Below are 15,852 nucleotides of genomic sequence, written 5' to 3' on the forward strand. Positions count from 1 at the left end.
TGATCCATCCTCGGTTTTCTTCACAGTTAAACTATGTAACTGCTTTAAAGACACTATTGGCCTCATGGTGAATCTCCCTGGTCCTTCTGGTTGAATCTCTGTTTGAAATTCACCGCAGAGATTGAGATTGAGACCTTACAATCATTTGTATGTGTGGGGTACAGAGATGAGGTAGTCATTCAAAAATAATGTTAAACACTATTATTGCAACTTATTATGTGACTTTTTAAGCACATTTTTAATCCTGAAATAATTTAGGCTTTTCACAACAAAGGCGTGGAATACATTTCTAAAAACATAGTTCCACTTTGACATTCTGGGGTATTGTTTGTTGGCCAGTGACACAACATCTCAAATGAATCCATGTTATATTCAGGCTGCAACACAACAAAATGTGTAAAAAGTCAAGGGGTGTGAATACGTACTAAAAAGACTAGTCTTCACTTTTATCTCACATGAAAAGCACCAACAGCCTCAGCAAATAATATTTGCAAACGTGATTGGTTATGGTAGCGTCGACTACTATGATCTTACTGGCATACTGCGTCTTTGGTTGTCCAGTGATAATCTAATGATGATTCTGTAACCTACGGTATATCTCTTGATTTGGACCCCAGAATAGGCCTCATAAATGGCCAGCTGGCCTACTAAGAGTTTCAAGATATTTTTCACTGTGGTGACTGTTCTGTAGGAATGATACAAAAAATACATATCACATCTTAATTTAAGAAGTTAATTATTTGTTTATTATTCATTTGTTTAAGTATTTCTATCTCCAAGATTCACCCACCCGAAAAATATAAATTCCGGCTTATTCAAAAATGAAATGAAGGAATTGTTATTGACCGCATCAAAGGAATGAATCAACAAAATCAAAGTGGCAATAATCATAATCATTATTACAATAATAGTTAAATCATCAGAATATCCACATTCATAACAAATCCATGTACAATGGCAATACACTCTTCAATATCACTCTTTCCATTAATATACACAAATCCCCGAATGTCTGTCCTTTTTAAAACAAAAATAGAGGGGTTGGGGGACTATGGCTTGTCAAAGGGTATGACTATGAGTGAACTGTGGGGTTGAAGGTTCAAGGGTGAGGGAGGGTTGGCGAGTTGGAGGCACACTTAATAGAACTTGAAGAAATGGCTAATAACATGGTGTTACTTGCATGGAAGAGTTGCTTCACAAGTAACAGTGTGATCTGAACCAAAGGTTCAGCCTGACAGAGGGGTCTATGAGAGGCAGAGTTCGGGGAACTAAATTGGAAAGATTAGATAAGGGTTGTCTGGATAATTATATACATCAGAATGACAACCATTGCAAACATTTAATGTAGAGAACGTAAAACTTAAATCAAATAACAAGGAAGAATCCTAATAGTTACAGGAATTTTTAAAAAGGAGATGGAGGTCACTGGAAATATTATCTTAGTTATTCTATATACTGTATATGTACAAACATTGCTTGGTCACCCAAATATCATTTTTAAAAATGCCTCAGTTGATGAGAAAATGAGTGCAAGCCAGAGATTGTTTTGAGAGGCATAATTAGGTGTGTAGGTGTTCAGAGGTGTCAGATTGGTCAGTGTCTGCACAGAAAGTGCATCCCAGACAGTTGTCCTTTAAATTGCCAGTGTGAACCTCTCCACTCCAACATTTCTCTTTGAGGAGTCAAATATGTCATTTACGAGAAAGGGAGAGAGATTAGAGGATCGAGGAAAAAACTGTACACCCTGCGTATACAAACAAACTGTATATACACATAGACATACTATATATACACACACATATCCAGTATATACACAACAACTGTACACACACTGTATATACACACACATTCAATCACTTAAAAGGTATTAACCTCTAATCTCTCGCTCTTTTGATGTGTCACTTTTCAGTGGTCAGGGCGAAGGAGGGCACAGGGTTTTATTTAGCTTCTGTGTCAGTGGAGTCCATACAAAGAAATCAAATGGAAGTTATACAGAAACTAGGCTCCAGAATTCGGTCTCACCACACTGGAAAAACATGATAAACTCGCGTCTGCCCCACTAAGCTTACATCAGAGACAGAAATAGGAAAACAAAAACGTGATGGTAAGGATGTCCTCTTCTAAGGAGTTTTAGATCGTCTGTAAAATGGAGAGCTCCCCAGCGATTGTCAAGTAGAGAAACAACATCCATCCTCTTATCTCTCTTCCAGGGATTACAAGAGAGAAGTGGAGGGGTACAGGTCACTGCAACGTGCAAATCCTTGTGAGGGGAGCAGGTAAAACAACAGTTTGTGTTTTTTTCCGTCACAATCCCAGGGCAATCTTTCTCCACAAAAGGGTAATGTTCCATAAGATTGTCTTAAGAAAAATCAGTTGATACAAAATGGATCATTTCTGGACTGTCATGAGATACTAGAGTCTTGTCATTATCAAGAAATAAACATTTCCGCAGGAAGATTTCCAATGAATAGTTTTTGTAGTACTACGGTAAGAATAAGCATTATTATAGAAATATAAATCATAGCATTGTCTACATTTTCCAAAGTTTTAATTGAAGCAATATTTTGTTTTGTAGCAGTTTCACTTGTAATAGGCTGTGCATAATTAGTTTCCTTTAAATGTAAAACGAATAGAGATAAAGAAGAGAGAACAAAACCGAAACCATGGGAGATATGAACAGGAGCAGAAAAGTCTAAAAGGGGTGGACATAAACTGAGGTGGTTGAAAATGGTTAAGAATAGATAGAAAGAGAAATGGGTAGATAGTGGGTGGACTGTAGAAAATGTTAGGAAGGAAAAATGCAAGAAACATTGTGAGATCATTGAAAAATGTAAGGAAAGAAAGATTACAGCACCTTTGAAATGCATCTTACACACAGTAGCTCTCCCTCATTTCATTTACTGCTCAATCCCAAAAAAGGTTAATATCATGTCAATCTGCATAGCTGTTCTTCACATGCTTGATGAGCCAACAAAACCATTTCCCGAGATTGACACGTCTTTAAAAGAAAATCAAACATCTTATCACAAGCATCAAATACAGATTGTCCAGCCATCCAATCAGAGAGAGAGGGCCCAAGTAAAGTAGGATAAATAACACAGCAGATCCTTACATGGTCAGCTGTGGCTCTGGACTATCCTTAAGGTCAGGAGAATTGGACCAATGGCCCAACTTCTCCCTTTGTCAGCCAATCGCATCACGAGAGAGCGCTCTTGATATATGGCCAGGCCATGCGGGCTGCCCATGTTGCCTCAGCCAATTAGGTTCCAGATTGTCCTCCACGAAGCTGCGTGATTGGCTAAGAGGAGAAAAGGAAAACAGAGAGAGAAGGAACGGGGAGGTGCTTGATGAGTTGCTATCCAATCATAGCCATCCCACTGGGCACAGACGTCATTTCAATGTCTAATTTTGATTTACCTTTGGTTGACTTGTCAACTAAAGTGAATTTAATCCATGTCATTGGATTTAGGTTAAAAGCAGGGTGAAAAAAATACTACGTTCCCTAACGTCCCTAATGAAATTCATAACTACATCACATTTAGCCTTTTTGTTTAAATGATGTGGAATCACTGTTGATTCAACCAGTTTTTGCCCAGTGGGATAGATCTTGTAATAGATGGACCAACCACTGTATCTGATGGCAGTCACTCCAAAGATGGATTCATCTCTGTCAGTTTGCGTTCAGCTCTGAGGCAATTATTTGTTTACCTGAGTCTCTCAATTCTGCGTCTCTGAGGTATATTAATGGCAATGCTCATATATCAACCAGTGACCCTGTATAGTCCCACATCTTTACTCAATGCAGATGTAAAGCCCTAGCTGCTTTAAAACACATTTTATTACTGATATGAATGTTTTGGCACTCGAAAGGTAGCCCTATTAGCTGACTTAAGCTAACTACATCAAACTCTCCCTGTTAATAATCACATTTGGTTAACTTTTAATTCAACACTCATAGCTAAATCTCTCTCATATCTCTGAATCTCACCCACTCTACGTTATGGCTAATCCCCTAGTACTGATTTGACACAGCATTGGCAGAGCCATTTTGACCCTATACACTAAGTGCCGAATCCTAACTTGAGATCTGCAAGTTAAACTCAAACTTACTCGTAAAGCATGATGCCAATGGGAGAACTGCAAAAATATAAATCAAGTTAGGATTTGGCCCTTAGTAAATTGACTCTTAATCAAATAAAAGAGTTGAATAAGACTGACGTTGGGTTCTGCAAAACCAGGACTGTCTGAAGCATGTTAATGCTCTTGAGACGCTAAGCCAGCTAAGGAATGTTATCCAACTAGTTATAAAGCACCACCAGTGTGAATCTTAAAGGGCCAAAATAAACCCAAATTCACATCTAAACAAAGACAAGTTATACACAAAACAAGAGGACATGACAACACAGTATAACAGTATTCACAGACAGGTGATATCTGAACAGGTGACACAAAGCAATCAATTCCTTTAAGTGCACGGTGTAACATATTTTAGATTTGAAATACTCCAAACTAACAATGCCCCCAACAAACTTTGTTTTCTCAAAATGTTGTTACATCAGCATTCATCATGCTCAGCTACGTTAACTTAAAATAGTCCCTCGAAACGACATGAAGAAAGTCTATGCCACATATACATTTGGCTGAGCACTGTTTGACTACTGGCCAAAATGTGATTATCTGAGACCCAGGCACTTAAGGCTAGACTTAACTGGCTACCCCAAAATAAGAATCAAATAAATCGGTTTTGGTACTAAACAGAAAAAGCCATGACAACAATTTTGGAAGTGTACTAGGTGTTACAAGTGACTACGTTATATGCCAGGACACTGAAGGTCCAAAAATAGCATTCCTTTTATATTTTCAACCACTTCAAATTGCCGGTAAACTTTTTACCTGACAACTTTGCTATTGTCTCACTTGGTTCAAGCACCCTACTGGACCCAGTTCCCACTCCATTAAACAATTGCACACATAGGGACACGACACACACATAACAAACAAACAGACAAATACATAAAAGAAATAGGCTACCTTGACAATAACAGACAGAGTGAGAGAGACAGACATACAGACCGTGGGAAACATGAAAGGCAACGCTATGACACACACACTTGATTTGGAGATGGCACTGTTTGTGTCTGGAGCACCAGTTGATCACACACAGGTTCTGAGATTGAGAAGAGAAAACATTGCACGAGTCCAGTCCACAAATGGGAAGTCCCTTAATTGACACATTTTTGAAAACATCACACACTTTCCTTAGGCCATAGGCCATGTCTGTGAAATCCCAAAAATTAAACCGTATTCTGCTTGTTCTGCACTCTGTAGTTAGTCTGCATTTTAAAAAGCATAGTTATTTTGGGATCTTGATAAGACTGCTTATGTACTATCATCAAATAATATAATCTTTCTGTCAATATCATCTCCGCCTGTTACTTGAAAACCCTGTTAAAATACACTCAAAGGCACTAAGGAAACCAAACTACAAAGCCAGATGACCACATCTCTACCAATGAAATTTGAGAGCTGGAGTTTTCAGGACAGGAAATGACAAGACCTTTATCGATGGAATTATGGGATACTACACGCATGTATATAGTAGGATGCTATTGGCTACTGCGAAGTCTTTAGGGAGTGAGATGTTATATAGTGTTTGCTTACGGTCTATATTTGATTAAACAAACACACAACGCAAAATCTCACGTAGTTGCTTGGTTTGGTGATTAGGCCTATACCAGTGTTTTATAGGCTCTATAGTTTGATCGATTGAAACAGTACATGAGGATCCCACAATGTCAGCGATAACTAAAAGGTATCATTATCTTGTCCTGCAAGACAGATACTGACCAAAGCCCAGTTTGAGCATGACGGAAATGAGGTCCATTGGAAAGCCCTTTTGTTGTCTTGTGTGATAATGCTGAACGTACTGTACAGTTAAATGTACAATGATTGCTGCCCCCTACACATTTCTTCTCTCTCTGGTTTGAGTACACATAAAATAAACTGGAAAGATTGCAGTCATCTCATCATCCTCAAAAAAGGAAGGAAATGTGGCAAGACTTTTTTATTTGTGTCTTCTCTCTCTGATTTGGTTTTGTGTTGTTTTTGACCTGCTCCCTCTCCTCTATGCCCAGTCCTGCTGTTGTAGTGCTCTCAGCTGCCTCCGTGCTTGTCACTGGGGAGGATGTAGGGTTGCCACGGAGCTCTCCATTCTGGGGTGGATTGGGATGGAGATGAGGAGTGGGGGGAGGAGGAGGGTCTACGGGTGGGGAGGGGACTCCATTCTCATTCCGGGGCAAGCTGGTGGAGGAGATGCCCGAGGAAGAGATAGTAGGGTCAGGATCAGTGGTCATCCCTCCTTCTTTTTCGCCTTCTTTTTCTCCTCCTCCCCCTCTTCCACCTTCAGTATTCACACAGGGGTCTGCTGAACCCAGGGAGGAATGCTGGGCCCCCTAGCAAGACAGAGAGAGGGAGGGGAGAAGAGGAATAGGAGAGGGGAGAGATGGGAGTGGGAGAAGGGGCATTCAGTGGGGGATTTGTGGCATGGACAAGGGTGTAAAGGAGTCAGCCAATCCAGGAAAGAGAGAATGAGGCAATATAAAGAGTCATATATGAAGCAGGAAATGTGTAGAGAGAAGGCAACAGGGAGGATGGAAGGAGAGGGAGATATAAACAAGCAAGGAATAATCAAATAAAAAGAGGAGGCCAGTGAAGAACAAACAGGTGGGTAGAGGTGAGAGTAAATAAGTGAATCAGTTACGAATGTAGAAAGAAAAGAATGGAGGAAATAGTGTGGGGTGATGTTGGTCCCAATAGGAAAGGATCAAAGCAGGAGGTAAAGAAAGAAAGGATCATGTGAGAAAGCAAAGGGAGTAAGGGAGGGAGAGAAATAAGTGACAAGGGATGGGAGGAACAACGGAGAAAGAGAAATAGAGGAAAATGAGTTACAGAGCAGAAGTATGAGGTACACCAGTAGAGATGGACAGCATAGGAGAGGGGATACAGTCAGAAAAGGAAAAGGTGGAAGGAATTACAATCTTGGGTTGACCAACATGTCAGTTCCTTGATCTTCGTATGATGCTGAGTTAGAAGGGGGTACTAGTCAGGGACGGGTGTCAAAAGGAGTCCGAGCAGTCAAGAAGAATGAGAGTTGTGTCAATCTTAGCCAATGAGATTAATTTCAAGGAATTTCTATACATTCTAATTTGTATTATAAACTGGGTGGTTCGAGCCCTGAATGCTGATTGGCTGACAACCGTGCCATATCAGACCGTATACAATTACATTGGTAACCAGTTTATAATAGCAATAAGGCACCTCGGGGGTTTGTGGTGTAAGGCCAATATACCACGGCTAATGGCTGTATCCAGGCACTCCGCATTGCGTCATGCTAAGAAAAGCCCTTAGCCGTGGTATATTGGCCTTATGCCATACCCTCTCGTGCCTTATTGCTTAAATATACTGCAGTGAAGGCTTGAAAACCATGGTGACACAAATATTTATGACTCTGTAACTTGATACAATTGTGTCATCTTAATTAATCTTACACACATTAAAATCCATGCACATTTCATGTTTAGCATGGTTTTTGCTAAGCTTTCAGTCAATTGACCTTTGTCAGAGCAAAACTTTCACAGAAAGAAAGAAAGAAATAAAGAATAAAAAGCCTTCACCGAAAGCTTAGCTAAGACCACAATAAATGTGAAGAAATTCAATATTGTTTTTACATGCACCTTAGTTCCCTTGTCAAGTGTGTGGTTGATTCCCACACGTCGTTGAACCTTATAAGTACTTTAACCTTTAAATAGTAATAAGTACTTTAAGATAAAACATTATAGATGATAATATTATAGTATTGCATTATTATAATAGTCTAACATGCAGATGGGTTACTGTACTTCTTAGAACTTTAGATGTGAATTGGAGAACATAATGACTAAATACTGATCTACAATGCTCGAATAAGAAGCTAGTATTCAAGAGCTCTTGAATAAAATCTCAACTGTGTCTAACCCACCAATCAGAATTTCTAAGCCATACCCATTGACCAATTATCAATGGATGCTCATTCATTTACCAAATCTGTAAAGCACTGGGTTGGGATTTGTAATAAGCGAATAAGTCAAACGTTTGGTTTTGCTACCTATCCTTACCTACATTGGCGCAGAATAACGTCATTGCAAATACCAGATTGATTTCAGTTCTTAATTAAATCAAGCTCTGAATGCAAGTCATCATGTCCAGTCCTGTTCAATGCAGTCTGTGTTGGAGCAGTAGGAAAGAAAATATCTGGGTTATTGGCACTGATGGAGGTTGTGTTAGATTGAGGAAATGGTGTCGAACGTATCCAAGTAAAAACAGCAATGTGGAATCATTTAAAAGATTTCTACACAAATTGAATTGACATTTTCTCAAATGTGTAATAACTTCATTGAACACTAAGGACTAAAGACCATTCATATGAATGTACCAAGGATTATGAAGTCTTAAGATGTGAACGAAGCACTGGAGAAGTGAAAGTCAGAAAAAAAAGGTATTTCAAGAGGGTTTTATGATCTGCATCCAGTACAGAAATTAGTCGGAAAAAGGCCATTTGTTTCCAAAACTAATTAGCATTCAAAATCAGGGTGGGTGTATCCATTGTGTGTAGCAGGTGTTTCCATCTCTAGAAAGAGAGCAAAAAATGTCCTCCAAAAAGTGTAATTGAACTGGCAGACCTTTTCTCTTCTCACTCAGAACCTTGTAAAGCCCACGGCGATAACCAATTTCAACAGATATTACCGTTAGCATACATGCTAATCCCATTCCCTACTTGGTGCTAGCAACAGTAACAGGAAATGTGTTATGGAAACAAGGGGAACAAGTGGTATTTCTCTACCGGTGCTGGATTACTTTCAAACCAGTTCTACAAAAATGACTACAAACCCTTTCACATTATTTATCCAAGTTTAGCCAGACCTGCCAATACAACTGGGAAATTGTGTGAATATGTTATGATAAGAAAGTTAGCTAGCTGCTAGGTAGCCAACCTATGCTAATAAAAGAAACAGCGATCCAGTCAACTTAACAAACGTGCATCACTCACTGTTAATGATCCATATGTGCAGAGTTTGCTTACTTGAACAACTTGGTGTTTATGTTTGTACAAAAGCTGCAACTAATAAAAGTTAGGAGATTGTAGACAAAAACGACACATAGTGGATGAATTGTGCAATGTTAAGTGCATTGTTAGTATGCTTTGGTACGCAATTCTCAAATGTTCTTACCCAGCAACATGAATAGGAAATTATTAATAAATTGCTGTTTCAAACTAGGCATATCATTGTGGAAATTAGACGTACAAACCAACCAAATATTCCATAACAGCAGTAGATGACTGACATACATGTAAAGGACACTAGAGAACTCTCCAAGTATGACCCAGAGCAAAAATAACAACAATACAGTACTGGCGACACACTTGATCAAACTCACAATGACAATACATGAACATTGGATCAACTTATGAGCTCAGGTGCCATATACATACAGGACACATACACACAGGAATATATAAACACACTCTCCAAGAAACACACACATTGACATATACGCACACCAGTTGTTTATTTTCAGGAAAGGATTGTGTCAGATACGGAGATTTCCCATAATTCCCGTCATTTATTTGGGGGAGTGGTGGGAGGGGAGATGAGTCGAATTGAATGGATATGTTGATGACCCACTGTAACGTGTTCCTCTGTGAGACACGTGCAGTGTGTGTAGGTGAGATTGTGTTGATTTGAGCAGGGTTATTGTTGTATATGGATGTAGTCAGTTACCTTGTTGATATTGGTTCTTGGAATAGAGCTATATATATGTATTACTGCAGCAGAGCCATCAGTGTTTGTACGTGTACCTAATAGAGTATCTGAATTGTCAAGCTTTTTGTCATAACTGGAACTAACTAAGGCCTGAATTCAATCAGATCGATCATTAACCATCGTTAACCAGCGTTGGCCAACATCTGCATAGCAAATGTTTTATAATCCCTACCGCGAGCTGACCTATCGGTGAGTGGATACTTTTGTCCGTCACAAACCACTCCCTTACTTGTCATCCCTACCGCATTAGAAGTTCAAAACGGCGCTAGAAATTGTAGGCTCTATCGATGTTAGAAATAATGTATAGAGTAATGTAATGTATAGAGATGAATAGCCTATCAATCTAATTTGAGTGTTTGATTGGTAACGCGGCTGCATAAACCTCTAATGCGGCTGCATGGGATTCGTCGGATTACGTTGAGTGTGGTTTCGTTGCTACTTGTGGATTTGACAACTCTAATGCAGTTCCACCTCCGACACCGCTAAACAACAGCTATTTGGCTGTCAATCTGATTGAATCTAGACCTAAATATATATTACTACCAGCAAGGCAGGGTAGCCTAGTGGTTAGAGCGTTGGACTAGTAACCGGAAGGTTGCAAGTTCAAATCCCTGAGCTGTCGTTCTGCCCCTGAACCCACTGTTCCTAGGCCGTCATTGAAAATAAGAATTTGTTCTTGCCTAGTTAAATAAATGTAAAAAAACATATATATATTCTGATCAAACAGTTTGCGTATCATCCCAAAACAACACAGGGAAATTGAAATAAAAAAGTAGTGGAGGGATGAACAAGGATGAAGGAGTTGCAAGGTTTTGCAAATGCCAACATTTGATAATAGTGGAGCATTGAATTAAACAGCTGAACATTTTGATGCATTTCGGTCAGGAATTCTACCATTGATGCTGGAGTTTTATGGTTTGAATCCAGAGGGTAAGCAATTTACCTAATGCAAAAAGTTACACGTTTAGGAAGTCTCCGTATATGACTGAATTTGTGCAAATAATGTTGGCATATTTGTCTGAGTGGGGTAAGAGTAACATACATTAATGTATATAGTATGTGTATTTTAAATCTGTACAATACATAAATCCAAATGTCCAATATATAGTGCTACACTGTACAGTGCCTTTGGAAAGTATTCAAACCACTTGACTTTTTCAAGATGTTGTTATGTTGCAGACTTATTCTAAAATTGATTAAATCGCCCCCCCCCCCCATAAATCTACACTCAATACACCATAATGACGAAGCAAAAACAGGTTTTTAGTTTATTAAAAAAAAATATATATATGGAATATCACATTTTTATAAGTATTCAGATTACAGCCTCGTGTCTTCTTGGGTATGATGCTACAAGCTTGGCACACCTGTATTTAGGGAGTTTCTCCCATTCTTCTCTGCAGATCATCTCAAGCTCTGGCAGGTTGGATGGGGAGCGTTGCATTACAGCTATTTTCAGGTCTCTCCAGAGATGTTCGATCGGGTTTACGTCCGGGTTCTGGCTGGGCCACTCAAGGACATTCAGAGACTTGTCCCGAAGCCACTCTTGCGTTGTCTTGGCTGTGTGCTTAGGGTCGTTGTCCTGTTGGAAGGTTAACTTTTGTCCCAGTCTGAGGTCCTGAACGCTCTGGAGCAGGTTTTCATCAAGGATCTCTCTGTACTTTGCTCCGTTCATCTTTGCCTCGATTTTGACTAGTCTCCCAGTCCCTGCCTCTGAAAAATCCCCAGAGCATGATGCTACCACCATGCTTCACCATAGGGATGGTGCCAGGTTTCCTCCAGATGTGACGCTTTGCATTCAAGCCAAAGAGTTCAATCTTGGTTTCATCAGACCAGACAATCTTGTTTCTCATGTTCTGAGAGTCCTTTTGTTGCCTTTTGGCAAACTCCAAGCAGGCTGTCATGTGCCTTTTACTGAGGAGGGGCTTCCGTCTGGCCACTCTACCATGAAGGTCTGATTGGTGGAATGCTGCAGAGATGGTTGTCCTTCTGGAAGGTTTTCCCATCTCCACAGAGGAACTCTAGAGTTCTGTCAGAGTGGCCATCGGTTCTTGGTCACCTCCCTGAGCGGCCAGCTCTATGAAGAGTCTTGGTGGGTCCAAACTTCTTCAATTTAAGAATGATGGAGGCCACTGTGTTCTTGGGGACCTTCAATACTGCAGAAATGTTTTGGTACTCTTCCCCAGATCTGTGCCTCGACACAATTCTGTCTCGGAGCTCTACAGAGAACTCCTTTGACCTCAAGGCTTGGTTTTTGCTCTGACATGCACTGTCAACTGGTGGACCTTATATAGACAGGTGTGTGCCTTTCCAAATTATGTCCAATCAATTGAATTTACCACAGGTGGACTCCGATCAAGTTGTAGAAACATCTCAAGGATGATCAATGGAAACAGGATGCACCTGAGCACAATTTCGAGTCTCATAGCAAAAGGTCTGAATACTTGTATGTAAATACTGTAAGTTAATGTTTTTAATGTTTTATACATTTGCACAAATTTCTAAAAACCTGTTTTGGCTTTGTCATTATGGGGTATTGTGTGCAGATTGCTGAGGATTTTAAAAATAAATAATTTAAATTAAGGCTGTAACGTAACACAATGTGGAAAAGGTCAAGGGGTCTGAATACTTTCCAAAGGCACTGTCCAGCCTGGCCTCAGACTAGATGTAAAAGTAAACAAAAATCCAGTACACTCAAATTAGCATGATATGTTATGTTTGGTTACATCAGGCCGAAGGTTACTTAAGGCAAAAATTAAAGGATTGTAGTTAGTCGGGGTGGATGGTTGAGCGTATAGCTACTTTGCAACTACTTGTTAGCTAACCCTTCCCCTAGCCCTTTCAACTCCTGACCTTAACCTTAACCCCTAACCCCTAGCCTAGCTAACATAGCCACCTAGCTAACGTTAGCTTTAACCATCTAGTCACCTTCTTAACATTAGCCACAACAAATTGGAATTCTTAACATATCATACGTATTGCAAATTTGTAGCATATTTTATGAATTGTAATATATCATACGAAATGGATGATGGACATATTAGTACATACCATACGTAACGATCATGTCCCAGATTTTTGTTTACTATGTTATGTCTACCCCAGAATCTGGGTTGATATTTCTGCTCCAGCATTTATTGATTTTATTTTACAGCAAAGCTCGACATTATTCAAATTGCTGTTGACAAAATCAAAATAACCAAAATAATGTGAACAATAGGTAAAGAAAGAATATTGCCGTTTATAAGACGTGTGATTTTCTGTATAAGACATGTCTGTGTAAATCAATTAGTGCTTCTGTTGGTGCTGCATACGGACAGTGACGCACATACAGTACAGTGGAGGAATCAAAGTGAAGAGGCAGAATGTATGGATGGAGAGAGGCAGTACCACTGAAGTGTATGCTGGTTGGTTTATTACCTTTGTACTCGGGGTGGGACGGGCGCGAGACGGGGCTGCACTAGGATGGATTGGCGCCTCCCCTAAGAGAAATCACCGTATCTCATCAACACAGGAGAAGAGGAGAGGAACGATAGAGAAAAGGAGAGGCTAGGCATGTGTGCACTGAAGAAACTAAACGGTAGAAGTTGGGTGTCGAGGAGCATTAGGGATACTCAACGCCAACAGGACACACACAAACACAAAGGAACACACACCACATTCGCGCCAACACAAACCCAGCAGCCTGAAAGCACAAGAGGGCCCAACATGTCAACCAAGTCTGCATGCTGAGGAAGAAAACCAAGGCTGTTGATACACACATGCAGCAGTGAAGATGGTAAGTAGCCATCTTGTGCAAGCCAGAACGTGAGGCAGCTTGATGTACAAGTACACCCTCCGGACAGGATGCTACTCAATCGCAGGGGCATATCCCCCAACCTATCTCCTTAATGCTGAGCCAAGCAGAGACACATTGGGTCCCGTTTTTAGTCTTTGGCCGAGGATCAAACTCCCAACATTCCAATCACAGGGCGGACACTCTAACAACAAGGCCACTGAGTTGGTTTAGCAATAAAGATAGCTGCATTTTAAATCAAGCTAAATGTCATTCGTTGATCCAAAGACTGAAAAGTCTTAAGAAAAATTGTATCTCTGATCTCTTCTGAAGCTGAGGGGTTAGAAGTTGAGGCGAAAGGTCATGCTACTGCTAAACATGCAGTAATCATTGGCAAAAGTAATAAACACAACTATTACTGCAACAAGGAATAAATAGTATTAAAAAACAGAGTTAAACAGTATAATTATGCATACACATAAAAAATGTTGAATGACACATAACACATACAAGGTTATAGAGACAGTAGATAACTGATGTGATAGAGATAACCATGTAAAGTGAGACATGCATTATACTCACAATGATGCATGAAACATACAACATTAAGTTGGAAAGGATATGTGGAGTACAACATCCAAATGATGATTTATTTGTTACGAGTCATTACAAGGACAGGTTGATCTACTGTACTTTCAAGAGTGCTACCACTAGTTGCTGCCTACAGGTGTAATATCTTAATTGGACCAGTTTCCCACAGCAGGAAAATAATCCTGCACCAACAGGAATGTGGATAATAATTAATGGATATGTTTGTAGGGGTTGATACATTTTTCATTAGGGCAAATCAAGTCAAACATTTTAAAGTGGAAATTACAAACATTAGAAGCTAAATTAACTCATTTAATCAAGTTTGACAATGAAATCCCATTAAAACCAGATATTTACTAGAGATGGGGTGGAGGTATTCTCTACATAATGCTCTTGGAAGTTGTATCCACAAATTGCACGTAAAAAGCTGAAAGCTGAGTGAACTGCCCACTGTTGGGACAATAAAGATGACGTGAACCCTATGAGTCACCGACACCCCCACCTAGACACCTAGCATTAAACACCTGTTGCTGCCATGGTGATGGACAAGTGATTGTATGGTAGCCACCTCACTGCAAATAATGACAGATATTGGAAACGCAATCATTAACACATGCCAACATGCTCTGCTTGGGCATAGCCATGATGGGAATGTAATGGTCCACAACAATTTACGGTTTCCTTTAATAATCTTCTTGACTATAGCCTTCAGAACAATGGAGATACACAGAAAGGTTTGCCTGGTTGCATGACAATGAACAATTAGCATGAGAAAAGAGAAAACTTGTGTGGAAGCATGACATGGAAATAATGAATGGTACCAGAAGATCCATGTTGGACTGCTGTGATTTGTGATACTGTGTCTCGGAAGAGACCCAAACAGCTTCATGTTAGATGGCAAATCTCCCTCTTCCAGCTTGGAAACAAAACCAATGTCAAGATGGATGCCCAGCCTTGAACGCTACTACGACCTCTTGAGAAGAGCTAATCCAACTGTATCTCTCAGCCCTCAGAAAGGACAAATAGATTCCGACAGCAACGCTGTGTGAGGCTGTAGGCCAAGTCTACCATGACACTCCCCGCAACTACATGTCAACCACAGGCTGGCCACGGTCGACTGAGTGTAACCAGCGCGAGCGCAAAAACTCTTTGGTCTGCTACTTGTCTGGCAACTGAACACAGCGCCACGCATCGCTGGACGGCTTTACCCCCTTTCAACCACAGTTTCTAAGCCTTTCTGGCTAATCCCTCCCTCTCTTCCTCTCCCTCCCGCCCTTCTTCTCCCTCTCTGGGGGTAGCTGTGTACTGAATGGAGAAATAACAGGAGAGACGCATTGGATCACTGCTCACTCGAGGAAGCATGGCTGAAGCCTTTACCGTTTAAAGCCTTGCAGGGGTGCTGCATTCAGCTGTATTCTTATCTGGGACATAGCGGGAGCCCTGTCTGTTCACACCGCTCAAACCTTCTGCTTTTGTTTTTATCTCTGGATGTCAGAAAATGTATTATATCTGTTGCCTCTTTTGAGTCTGATTTGATTCAGATATAGGATAAAGAAGTTTGGATTGGGGAAGTGGCTGGGTGGGATTCAGCGAAGCTTGAGCGTACATGTGTCATGTTGTTTGCAA

The 15,852-nt window shown here is 40.3% G+C and overlaps 1 protein-coding gene across 9 annotated transcripts in view; it reads right to left on the bottom strand.

The window, feature by feature from the left end:
* Window positions 1-723: 723 nt before the first annotated feature.
* LOC110515208 (ras/Rap GTPase-activating protein SynGAP) overlaps window positions 724-15,852 on the bottom strand; it is a 115,342-nt gene continuing 100,213 nt past the window's right edge. For 5 of the 9 annotated variants that reach the window (XM_036973041.1, XM_036973040.1, XM_036973044.1 and 2 more), the window contains one exon: window positions 724-6,452. In XM_036973041.1, coding sequence (XP_036828936.1) covers window positions 6,033-6,452 — 420 coding nt within the window. In that variant the 3' untranslated portion in view covers window positions 724-6,032. Of the gene's footprint in view, window positions 6,453-13,280; window positions 13,343-15,852 lie in introns of all 9 variants that reach the window. The other 4 variants (XM_036973043.1, XR_005042057.1, XM_036973046.1 and 1 more) reach the window with 4 other exon arrangements.

The sequence above is a fragment of the Oncorhynchus mykiss genome, chromosome 3 (genome assembly GCF_013265735.2).
Source record: "Oncorhynchus mykiss isolate Arlee chromosome 3, USDA_OmykA_1.1, whole genome shotgun sequence".
Taxonomy (NCBI): domain Eukaryota; kingdom Metazoa; phylum Chordata; class Actinopteri; order Salmoniformes; family Salmonidae; genus Oncorhynchus; species Oncorhynchus mykiss.